Source organism: Pseudorasbora parva, chromosome 3 (genome assembly GCF_024679245.1).
Source record: "Pseudorasbora parva isolate DD20220531a chromosome 3, ASM2467924v1, whole genome shotgun sequence".
Taxonomy (NCBI): Eukaryota; Metazoa; Chordata; class Actinopteri; order Cypriniformes; family Gobionidae; genus Pseudorasbora; species Pseudorasbora parva.
The window spans coordinates 42,152,239-42,165,182 of NC_090174.1; the positions used below are offsets into that span (position 1 = coordinate 42,152,239).

Consider the following 12,944-nt stretch of genomic DNA (forward strand, 5'->3'; position numbering starts at 1 on the left):
ATCTCTAACAAAATTTCCTCTGGATTCAATCCAGGTGAGTATGCAATATACATATAACTTTTGCAGCATTCATGCCATGTCATAATTACCATAGTCTCAAGATAACCCATAATGTTCTATTCTGAGCTGTCCTCGGAATTTTGCATTTCTAGTGTTGTGTTGTGTAGTGTTGGCAACTAGTCAAGGCCACCTAATCCGAGAGTCCAAGACCAAGATCAATGTGTGTCGAGACCAAGACAAGACCAAGGCAGGACAAGATAGAGTCAAAACCAAACCAGCACTCCTTAAATTCATAGAGATCCACATTACAGCCTGATAAACTACTTAGAACGTATAATAAATGACTTATAATAAAAATAAAGAATACAATATATAGAGCTGTTACCAATCAAACAAAATCATTAACAAAAATTTTATCTTTGCGGTACAGAGGTGATACCGAAGATGCATCTAAATTAAATTACAAATGCATAAATAATGTTGAGGATAATGTTTAATCAATTATTAAATGTTTGTTAAGCAATATTATGCTTGCAGTCATGCTCACATTTGCTAAAACAGACAAGAGCAAGACTATCAAAACATGGTCTTAAGACCGGTCTCGGGTAGTAGAACACTAATGACAACACTCCTAAACAACTCCTAAATGAATCTGTAGCAGTCAGGTGGTACAGTTGTTGTGTGGTACTGAGGAGCTCTCACAAAATTCCCATCTTACAAGCAGTAATAATGAGTTGAGGATGTCTTTTTGCAAGTTGAAACCCGAAAATTCCGACATGGAATGAACGCACCTTTTGCTGTTACACTTGTTACAGCGATGATGAATCCGGATTATTCTGAGGAAGCAAAGTGGGAGAGAAAGGGGGACAGGATCAGGAAAAATATGACAAACTATATGGTGCTATATGTTGGCGTCTGCCCACAAGGCAATCGCCACCAGCTAACCAGCATCAGTTTGATAAATATTAGAGCCACACTGTGTAAGAAACATGGGGGGAACAGAATCCGACAGCAAACAAACCAGCTGTCAGAATCATTCCCCCATGGCATTATTCTAATTTTCCCAAATAATGTTATTCTTATTATTATAGTGGTTTCTGAAACCATAGTGGACACATTATAAAGCGCATTTATTCCAAAATAGTAATACTTATGTAAATAGAATAGATACGTTAATAGATATTTAAAACTTTTCAGGTTTTAAATTAAGGAAAACATTTTAGTTTTCTTCTTTTATTATGTTATTCTCTGGTTGTGTTCTTACAAATATTGCCTAAGAGTCTTAAAAGTAATAAAAAATAACTGACTGTGTATTATTGACTGGTTCCAGAGAATGTGCATATGAGTTTGAGGGTAAAAGTCTGCTGTCAGTCTCCATGGTCCTGGAAATGGAATTCAGTCGGCTAATTAATACATTTACCTCATTCACTGTTGTTTATGAACATAAGCCCCATGTTTTCATATTCTGTGGTTGGTCTTTGTAAATTCAACAGCCAAGGTTTAACCAGTTTGAACAGTGACCATTCTTATTTCCAAAAAGGAAAATCTAGGAAAATAAATGATCTGTCATCGAGAGGAAATGGCTCTGTTCCCACATGTCCTGCAGCAATGAATAAGATGAACTTCAATCTCAAAACTAGCCATCATCATTACAAGAATTTTAAACCTAGCAGAAAAGAAATAACCTCAGATTCACTGACACAAGATTACTGATGTATAAACTAATCCTGAGTTATGTGTGATTTTTGTTGTTGTTGTAAAAACATGTTAATAAAGGGGTCATGAATTGAGAAATCAACTTCCCCTTGACAACATAAGATGAACAGCGCCGGGTTCTGTAGCCCCGCCCACCGACTCGCACCACTGTCATGACAGGCCTACATAGAGCTAAACCGGATCGAACTTCTAAGCAATAAACATACAGCATAAACTTCATTTGGATTCCAATATATGATGAATGCATGGATGAACTTTATTTTTAAGGAATATCCAGCTCACGTGGGGAAGACATTACGTGTTTGTTCCTTCATGTCTGATCACGGATTCCTTTGTAAACAAGAGACTGGATTTGCAGACAGGATGAGATTACATGAATGAATGAAGCAACACACTAATGTCAGTAAAAAATGTTCTATGTGCATTGTTATCGTTTGAGATCTATTGTTTTATTATGTTAACTGAACATACCTCCTTTATTTGTAGTGTTGTCGGTTGATTGCGATTCAGGATCAGACTCTGGTATAAATGGGCCAGGGCTCACAAAGCCCAACGTCCCAGGGCTGTGTTTTCCAGATGGGTTACCAAAACGTAAGCTCAGCCTGCCGACGGGCTATCTTAAATAGCGAAATAACATTTCTTTCTTGATGTGCATCGTTGAAAAAATACAATTGCGGAAAATCATGTTCTCTGCAAAGTACGTGTGTTTGTGTGATGCATGGTTTGCGCTTATATCCACTGATTGTGCAGGCCAGCCAAGTAATAAAAGAAAAAAAACATTCTAATCAATCATGGGTGGATGAGATATAAATTATTGTGTTTGTTTGATAAAGACGTTTTGCGTCCTTTGTGGGCAATTTATTCCAGTTGCAGTTTTCTCATGAGCTAAAGCTCATTAAATATGGGAATCTTCTCCAATCCTAGCTGTAGGCGTTTACTTCCAAGTCTTCAGTGCATCAAAACAGGGTGTGCAGGAGAAAGTCTCAAAACCAAGGTAGAAAATAGCCTATTACTTATTCATTATGATGTTTTTAAATGTAAAAACCATGAAAACATCATAAGTTGACTTAAAAGCCAGTTCATGACACCTTCAATATGTAATTAATCTTGAAGACCGACAGCCCTGTTTAGAAATCTACTGAATGCTTTAATAAGTAGACTACAATAGTCTTCACATATACTCTGTTTGGAATGTTATGGTAGCCATGTAAAGACACAAGTCTTCAATTTACAAAGAGTTCTGTTGTTCCAAATGAAACAGCCTACTACCGCACTGCATACTATAGCTAGTAAAGATCGGTATCGTTGATAAAGCTATTATTTTCACTATCGGCCATACCCTGTTAAATATATAAAAATCTTAAATATTAATGGACACATTTTATCTAATTTAATCTTCCATTTGATGGTTAATGTGCTCAGGTTATTTTATCAATTAAACAATAAATAAAAACAAGATATGGTTTGTATAATACCATACCACTTATACTGTGGGTCATGGTTGTGCTGGATGATAGTCCATTTAAGACTATATGATTTAAGACTGTAGACTGTATATAAAGTCTTTGATGATTATAGATGTACACCGGGGTCATGATATCTGGGTGAAGAGGTTAGGGGAACGCTCAGGGAACGTTAAAATAACGTTAAGAGAACAATAAATTTAGAACGTTACAGTGACATTTTATTTCGTTCCATTTCTGTTAAGAAAACTTTCCTGGCTGAACAAACACAAACCTTAAAAAAGATTTGGGAACAAAAATTGTTGTTATTTATGGAGATTATTTTTCTCCTCCAAACTATCAATAAACTACCAATAATCTAATCAAACTATCAATATCAGCAGATATCAATCAAAATAATAAACTACATTATCGGCTGTAAATTAATATATGTGCATATGTAATATACGTTGTATGCTGTCTAGTGCCTACTAGTTAAAAATTGCCAATGTAAAACATTATATAGTATGCAATTGTGAAATGATCTAAACATTATATAGCTACAGTCAGTGTACATAATGAATACTATGCAAAAAGAAGCTGAAGTCTATCTTATTTTTATTTAGTTACTAGAGTGCACTTTAGTGGATGAAGTGAAGATTGCATCTGTGTTTGCTACCTTGGAAAACACCACAAGAGGGAGCAATGAGGAGGAAAGGATAGAATGACTCCCGTAAAACTAGAAAAATGAATTGGCCTAACTGTAGGTATACTACATATTGTTTTTCTTTGCCAAATACTGCATGTTTATTAAGCTACATCGCATTCATCCATGATTTTTACATCCATTCAAGTAAGCATAATATAAAAGTAGATGATATGGTTCCTCAAAAAACAGAGGATAACACTGTTAGCACCATCGACAGACAACAAATGTAAGACATTCCACATTGAAAAAGAAATTATGAAATAGCATTTGAAATCCCTGTCTTAAAATAAATTATTTTAAACTTGTATGATGAAATACTATGAATACTCTTGTATGAATGCTCGGAAAGGATCAGAATGCTTGTGATGTTTTCAGTCAGCTTCATAAGTGTTAGAGAATAGAGGGCATAAATAATTCATAATGACTGTGCACAAAAACTGACTGTTAGTCAATTTAAAATAATGAAAAGAACAGGGAGGTGGGGTGGGGACAAAACAGATTGAAATGTTTAGACAGGGTCATTTGCTCCTGGGATGCCAGTGTTTATGAACTTCTGTTCTGAATTTGAAGGCTTAAGGCTACTGGCAATATTTAAAGTATTCTTACATGATTACAATTAACAATGCAACAACATATCATATCTGATAATACTGACATAAAATGGGGCTCATCATATCTCCATTTCTAATGTATCAGTTGTTTCCTCTACAAACTCTTAAATAATAACCAATAATATCTATAAGCAGAAGTAATCCGCTTGGTTTTCAAAATGCCAAATGCATGTCACTAAAAAGGAAAGGAAATGGTCTCTTCAGGCTTTTATTTTTTTTGTAGATTTATGTAATATTCTTTCAGAAGACTCATCTGAGGAAACTTTTCCTTATCAAAACGCTTACAAAAAGACCTAAACCACATATCCTGTCAAATTGAAAAATAAAGTAAAAAAGTGCACCAGAGTTCCTTTCATGTCTGAAGTGAGCTCACTTGAGAGTTATCCACGGTTTCATCTTCAACACCAGCAGCAAACAAAGAAAGAATGAGGTTTCAGAATTGCTACTGGCTCAGCGGGCTGAGGGAAATAAACAGCTTTTCAGTCTGTTAATCTCAGCCAAAGGGCTGTCTTCAGAGTCAGTTCCTGCCTCGAACCGAGTTTTCGATTGAAAAAGTGATGTTCAGTCCTTTAATACAGTAGAGGACTGTGGTGACACTGAGCTGAGTTGAACGAGTACCATGGAATTACTACTGAGAGATGAAAGGTCCTCTAGAGAGGTGTAGTGGTTCAGGGCTCTTGTTAATCTCACTGGTTGGCCGGGGTTTCGAGATGTTCTTTATCACCACTTTTTTACCGATGGGTCACCTGGTTGTTGATCAGGCCAGGGAAAGTGTCTTCTGCCTCAGCACTGAAGGAGCCCCCTTACAAGAGACAAAAGCACAGTGACGTTCACTCTAAAGGGTTCAATGCATATTCATTCTAAGTATGACATTTTAAGCAATTATGGATAATAAAGTGGTCCCAAAAATATCTGTGAACACTTACAATTTTAATTTAAACATTTTTATTATTTTACTTTACTAGATTAAAATATCTGTGAAGCCATGTCATTTCAACGTGTAGTTTTTTTTTTTTTTTTTTTACATTTACACTACTGTTCAAAAGTTTGGGGTCTGTACATAGTTTTTGAAAGTGTTATTAAAACTGTTCATTTTATGCTCACCAAGGATGCATTTATTTGATAAAAATACTAAACAGATTTTTTTAAATATTGCTATAATTTTAACAAACATTATTCCAATGATTTCTTCCTACTAAAAGATGTGCTGATTAGTATTTTTGTGAAAAACATGAAACATTTCTGGACTGGATTGCAAGATTCTTTGATGAATAGAAAGTTCAAAATTACAGCAATTATTTGAAATACAAATCTTTTATAAATGTCTTTATGGTCACTTTTGATCAATTTAATGTATCCTAGCTGAATACAAATATTAACTTATTTAAAAAAAAATCTTTCTGACCCTAAATAATCAAACAGTAGTGTACAAGAATAAGCAAACTTTCAAATGATAAAATGTATATAATAATTATTTTAAAATAGTACTTAAGCACTTTCTGGTGGTCAAACTTAGTAGAAAATATTCACAGTTAGCATAAGGGGACTAGTCAGTGAAATGTGTTTCTAAGTGTCACTAGTCAGTGTATGTGTAAAAAAGTACGTCATTTTCATGGCAAGACAACGTGAAGAGGCATTCATGACTTTTTTTTGTTTACCTATATGGCAATTATACATCCATATACGATGACCATCATATCGACATCTGCATTTGACAATGTTATTGGTGTAATCCGACTCAGCAACCTCATAATTGGGGTTAATTACAATCTGTCAAGAGAGTGAAAATCACAAAGATTATCACAAAGATTTAATCACAATATCAGTTTCCAAAAATTAGGATAATATGATTCAAATAATTTCTAATATTGTCATTATTACCTGGAATATGTAGTCTCCTGGTTTAACATCTGTAATGTCCACCCACTGGCAGTCAATATCGTGCCTGTATGTATCCCAGCAGCCTAGTGTGATCCCCTGCTCACCAAAGTTTGCACACTCGTATCTCTTCTCAATTCCTTATAAAGTAAACGATACAAAAAAACACAGCATCAAGATTGATCAAACTACTATGAAGAAATAGAAAAAATAACTATTATTTCAAAACCAGCAACAGTAACTCTAGACAGAGTTAAGGTCAAAGTATCCTTCCCTTTTTACACGATTGCGAGGGTCAGTGTACAGTGCGTGACATGAATTTTGTCATCAGAGGAGTATGCGCCTACTGAATGTGCAATGCCAGATTTTTGTAACTGCATATACTTTGTGCACGCAGGTTTCTTTTGCAGTATTAACATGGGTTGTAACTCATGGTGAGAGATTGCTCCAAACTGCATGTTTCAAACACCTGTGTACGCGTATGAGTCAATATAAGTACACTTTGCAAGGCTGTTCATTCAAATGTGCAAATGCACTGTGTAAGTATAATTCCGGCGTTAGAGTGACGTCAATGATGCTTACAATTGTCAGCTAGAAAAACATGCACATTATTTCATACCTTCATCACATTCGGAGTCCTCCAGACAGAAGCTTGCTTTGTGTCCTTCTGCCACCTTGGTACCATTGGCGCTAAGTAGGTCATAGTGGGTGAACACTTCCATACTATGATAGTGCCTGTAACAGTAAACATAAAATTATGTAAGTAAAAGCCTACACTACCATTTAAAAGTTTGTGGTTGGTAAGATTTTTTAATTGTTTTGAAATCTTATGCTCACAAAGAAAAAAAGCTCAATAAAAACAGCAATATTGTATAATATAACTAAAATTTAAAATAATGGTTTTCTATTTTAATATTTTTTTAAGCAGCCATTACTCAGTTTTGACACGCCATCCTTCAGAAATCATTCTATGCTCATTTAGTGCTCCATAAGAATTTACTATTATTATCAATGTTGAAAACATTTGTACTGCTTAATATAGTAGTGGAAACCTTGATCTATTTTTTTAAGGATTCTTTGATTAACAGAAAAAGTTCAAATGAAAAACATTTATTCAAAATATAAATCATAATAAATGTCTTTACTGACATTTTGAATCAGTTAAATCTGTCCTTACTGAATAAAGTGAATTTCTAAAATATATATTTTTTAATAATAATAATAATACTGACCCCAAAGTTTTGAATGGTACGTTCCATGAGTACAAACATGTAAACCGATAAAGTGAGCCCCATCTCTGTTGCTTACCTATTTAGTAGTTTTTTATTTTTGTTCATGACATCAAAACCTAGATACATGTAATATATTTGCATTATACAGCTCTTATACATGATATCTAAATTCTACCGCTGTTGTGTCTCCAGCAGTTATCAGACCCCTCACCTGTGGCAGTCATGCCAAACCCAGGTCTCTCTGGAGGCTTTGGGTCTGAAGTCCGACTGTCCGTTGTTGTGGATCTGGGAGGAGAAGCGGAGGAGTCTGCGATAGGAGTTGGCTGGGGTGGCACTGGAGGTAGAGCCCAGGCAGTTCTCCTCATACGCACACTGTAACATGAACATAGGTCTGTCCTCTAAGTATGTGGTCTGTTCCACCACCTGGGGGTTGAGCACCAGATCTGGGGCAGCTGGAGAGACATAACAAAACTCTTAGCTTTTAAGAGTCCCTTAATAAGTGTTCCTGTTATTTTTTTGCTCCATATTTAAGAAAAATAAGAAATAAGAAATGTATTTGATTTAAACACATATTACACTACGAACTATATTAGTAATCCTGTAGTAGTATGATTGTGTACGCTAGTGTACAAAACAAACTTGCATGGCATTTTCAATGTGACCAGTTGAGGTCAGTGTTTCTCCAGAAAATAATTATTTGAAGCTAAAAGAATTACATACAATATAAGGCATAACATTGTGGCAGGTGAAGGGAATAGCACTGATTATCTCTTCATCATGCCATCTGTAGTGGGTGGGATATATTAGGCAGCAAGTGAGCATTTTGTCCTCAAACTTGACTGGGCAAGTGTAAAGATTTAAACGAGTGTGACAAGGGCCAAATTGTGATGGCCAGATGAAGTCAGAGCATCTCCAAAACTGCAGCTCTTATGGGGTTTTCCCGGTCTGCAGTAGTCAGTATATATCAAAAATAGTTTAAGGAAGGAACAATGGTGAACCGGTGACAGGGTCATGGGTGGCCAAGGCTCAATGATGCATGTGGTGAGCGAAGGCTACAGTAATTTTTACTGTAGCTCATATTGTTCAAGAAGTTAATGCTGGTTCTGAGAGAAAGGTGTCAGAATACACAGTGCATGCTCCAAATTTCAATCTAATCGGGCATATATGGGATATGCTGAACAAACAAGTCTGATCCATGGAGGCCCCACCTTGCCACTTACAGGACTTAAAGGACTAACATCTGCTAACATCTTGGTGTAAGATATCACAGCACACCTTTAGGGGTCTAGAGGAGTCCATGCCTCGATGGGTCAGGGCTATTTTGGCAGCAAAAGGGGGAGCAACACAATATAAGGAAGGTGGTAATAATGTGTATGTATGTATGTATATATATGGATCTGGATCCGGATACTCTGATGACAACACTTACTCTCTGAACAGGAAACTCCAGCAGAAAAGCGTCCTCCACCTTTAGGGCAGCTGAGATATTCTCCATGATGCAGGCAGTGGGAGAGAGACATCTCTGTTCCTGCACACCTCACCCCACTCATTACCACTGCATCTGCATTCACTGCACCAGGCCAGTACCATGTTTCCTATACAAACACAAAATTGCACCTCAGTTCAAGTGATTCATCCATTCCACAGGGGAAATTAAAGTTAGTGCAAATACACTCGTAGTGCAAATAAACCATTTATTATTGAACACGTTGCCACAATTTTAAAGATGCATCCAGTTATTTTTACTCATTAAAGTTTACTCATTAAACAAAGTCCTAATACTTTTGAAAAATATGTTTATTTTAAATGGAGCAAATTGCATCATGAGAGCATGTAATACTTATAAGATATTTATAATATTTGCTTTATCTCATACAGTGTTTTTAATATTAACTAAAACAATCCAAATTAAGTTTATAAAATACAAATATTAGATGAAAAACTCAGACTCAAAAAAATGTGAAATGTTGCCTTTGTAACTAACTGATAAGTTTAAGTTGAAATACTACAATTAATGAAACTAAAAAAAGAAAAGAAAAAAAGAACAGTTTATAAATATTACTAAAATAACATGGTCTCAGTAACCTCTCTGTAAGTGGTCAATTTTCATAAAAGAATAAAAGCTTATCCAATGGCTCTTTGGTAACTGAAACACACTAGAAATGCTACATTCACATCGCTAGGTGTCACTAAAAGACTGTGTAAATAATTTTTTTCACTGGTCTCATTGAATGTTCCCTTTATGAAAGAACAGATGTTATATATTAAAATAAGGGAACACAAATTTGAGGAAAAATGTCAACAGATAAAGAGAAATCACAGAGATTAAATAACCACAAGATGGTGCTATTTCCTCTCACCTGATCAAAACCTCTGGCACTTCTTTGTTCTAATCAACAAAAGTCCTCAGCCGCCTAGACCTAGCTTTGTATCTGTGGCAAAGTCAAAACACTAAACTAGCAAAGGAGAATGAAACTTAATACCCAGAGTAACAAAATGTTCTCTTTGATGTCATATTGTATAGTAAGTATTACGCTGAAGTCCTAAGCCTATTTGTTTCTTTTAATTGAACCATTCCATTATTTAAAAGATTCACAAACACAGTCCATCATGTTTAACCATTTCCAGTCATAAATTACTTGTCAACACAACAGTGACTTCTTTAAAAGCAAACCTCTCCTTGTTTTTTCAACCCTGCAGCAGTCGACGGTTTCGTTCTTATCTATTTAAGGTCCATTTGATGAAGAGATATAATTTCCTCTTGGAACAGAGTCTCTAACTCTCTTAAATTCTTCCCAGGTGTAACTGTTTATCTTAAATGCTGTCAAACCAGAAGGGAGTAGCGGTTTCTCTTGGCAACCGTAAACACAGACATCTATAACTGTCACAAAGCATGTATTTAAGAAGGTTAATCTGAGGAAAAAAGACATGTCTTAACAGCTGGTTGTTCTACTAATTAGCATCAGAAACATCATTCTCACAGGACGGCTTTAAGCCGAGCTGTGCCTCTAATAAATCTGGGATTCATTTCAGACTTTAGATATACAACTACATGTTTCCTTGCAGTAACTCGTTTTGTCCCAGGCTATTAAAAGAAAGAATTCCACCTTGGACGTGGTACAAGTGAACAGAGAGAAATTGCACTGCTGGAAAAAACATGCAATATTTGAAAAACAGTTTCTTTATGGACATATTTGACAATTAAATCCCAAGACATTCTTTAGAAGGTAGACCAATCTACTCTGTTTACAAAATCTCTTCTGTGAATTAACAAATGCAATGTAATTAGACTAGACAACATGCCTGAGTGATGGAATGCAGCTATTTCTTATTAACAACCAGCAGGAACAGGTAATGGACACCACAGGAATCCCACTGTCACAAGATGGTCAATAAAGATCAAATTGGCCTGAAACATTCCAGAACTGATATGATTTGGTTTTAATAACGTTCAGAAGTCACAGTAGGATATCACTGAAAAAATTTCAGCCCACACAGAGCTTTGATTTGATCACCAACAGTCCTCCACCATCCCTGCTAGACATAAAGAGCTGAATAGTAATGTGAGCGTGGAATGCCATGAATTTCTTCAAAGCGCTAACATCCAATTTATTAAGATCAAGGCATTATAAAATGAGAGGGATATACATTCCTTACCAATAGCCTGTTGAGGTATCAGCAGTGTAAAAGGAACACATTGTGAGACTCAATTGTCCATTTTGAGAGTAAACATACCTGGAAAGCACTGCTTGCAAAGCCCAGGCCCAGCTGTCTGCAGACCACCATGGCCTCCATAGTGCCCCAGCCCTCACCGCAAACAGTCCCCCACACCAGAGAACCATTGCGCTCCATAAGAACCTCAACACGACCCTCGAAAGGGTTATGACCTCCACTCAACCGCAGCTGCAATAATGAAGAGCAGATTGGTCATGTTATACTATGAGAGTAAAAATGCATTTTGGTAGTCAGTCAATTTGAGTGAGTTCTTACCCTCTGTTGGAAGCCCATGGCAGGAACATTGCACCTCACGCCTGCGTCTTCCTCATGACTGCAGCCTTCAGAGTCTTTATCCATATTGAATGGGCACTCAGTGACAGACTTCTCAAAGCCAGAACATTGAACCTCATTCATATGTACAGGGCCCATTCCTGGAAAATACATGTTTTCATACACACCTATAAATAGTCATAGACACGCCTACATATATATGCACATCTAATAATGGCATCATAGGAACAAAACATAATTTACACTGAAATGTTTGTGCACTACTTCAAACAGTAATTGTGTACATTTTTGAAAGTATATGGGGAGTTATCATTTAGAGAAAGAACTGAAAGAAATGAACCTATCTATCCAAAGTTTATATGAATCTACCATGCCATTAAGATGGAATTTACTGGCCATGTTCAAATTTAGAACAACTGTAGATCAGTGACCTAAACCTACACTTTACTCCTAAAATAAAAAAAATATTTTACATAACATGGTGGGACTACTACAAAACATTTGGACACACTTAGACTGTAGGGTGTATTAATTAAATATGATGATCCCCATGACGGCCATCTTGAATTATTAAGTCATCAATAATTTTTAAAGAGACTCATTTGTGTGAGAAAAAACAGTAAGCATGATATCATAAATAATGAAAAAGTTAAAAGGAAATCTCATGAACTGATCTTTTGAAAAAATAGGTCATTTTAAAATCCAAAATAGCTTGTTTTAACTAATACAAATTAGTTTCACATGTAAGATTTAATGTGCAAATGTTCCCCAATGATAGCAGTTTAACCCCCCTTTGTGCCATGAATACCTTAAAGCGGGCCAAGTAAATGCATTGAACCTTCATTTCATTTCAACTATACGCACCTTGTCCAAGCTGACCTCCAGAAAGTGCCTCCTTGGCACTCCCAAATCCAAGCTCACGACACACCACAGTTGCTGCTACGAGATTCCATTTGTCATCACAGATCGTGCCCCATTCTCCATTCTTCAACACCTCCACACGCCCCTCTCCAACTACAGCACCACCTCTGAGACGCACTAGGGGTTGCTGTGTATGAAGGAAGAGAAAGATGATTCCTCTTAGCAGAAAAGTTAAAGTGCTAAACTCAATTCCTATAATTTCTAGTAATTCAGGCAACAGGTTTACATAAGATGTGCTCGACAAACTTTAAGACATCATGAAGGGATGCACGATATTTACAGGTAAATTATCGGGCGATATGGGTGAAAATTACGTAATTTTTATTGCTCAGATATATAAAAGAAATCTGATATCCGATAAAGTGTGCGTGCTGGTAAATCATTCAATCAGTCTGGTTTATCCGAGGGTACGTCTCAATCAGCTCCC

At 36.1% G+C, this 12,944-nt stretch overlaps 1 protein-coding gene across 1 annotated transcript in view; it reads right to left on the reverse strand.

Moving 5' to 3' along the window:
- Positions 1-3,428: 3,428 nt before the first annotated feature.
- Positions 3,429-12,944, reverse strand: part of loxl2b (lysyl oxidase-like 2b) — a 38,913-nt gene continuing 29,397 nt past the window's right edge. Inside the window, exons 6-14 of the mRNA XM_067438930.1 lie at positions 12,461-12,644; positions 11,579-11,736; positions 11,324-11,491; positions 9,018-9,183; positions 7,800-8,040; positions 6,976-7,091; positions 6,360-6,496; positions 6,137-6,248; positions 3,429-5,280 (exon numbers count right to left, since the gene is read on the reverse strand). Coding sequence (XP_067295031.1) covers positions 5,210-5,280; positions 6,137-6,248; positions 6,360-6,496; positions 6,976-7,091; positions 7,800-8,040; positions 9,018-9,183; positions 11,324-11,491; positions 11,579-11,736; positions 12,461-12,644 — 1,353 coding nt within the window. The 3' untranslated portion in view covers positions 3,429-5,209. The remainder of the gene's footprint in view (positions 5,281-6,136; positions 6,249-6,359; positions 6,497-6,975; positions 7,092-7,799; positions 8,041-9,017; positions 9,184-11,323; positions 11,492-11,578; positions 11,737-12,460; positions 12,645-12,944) is intronic.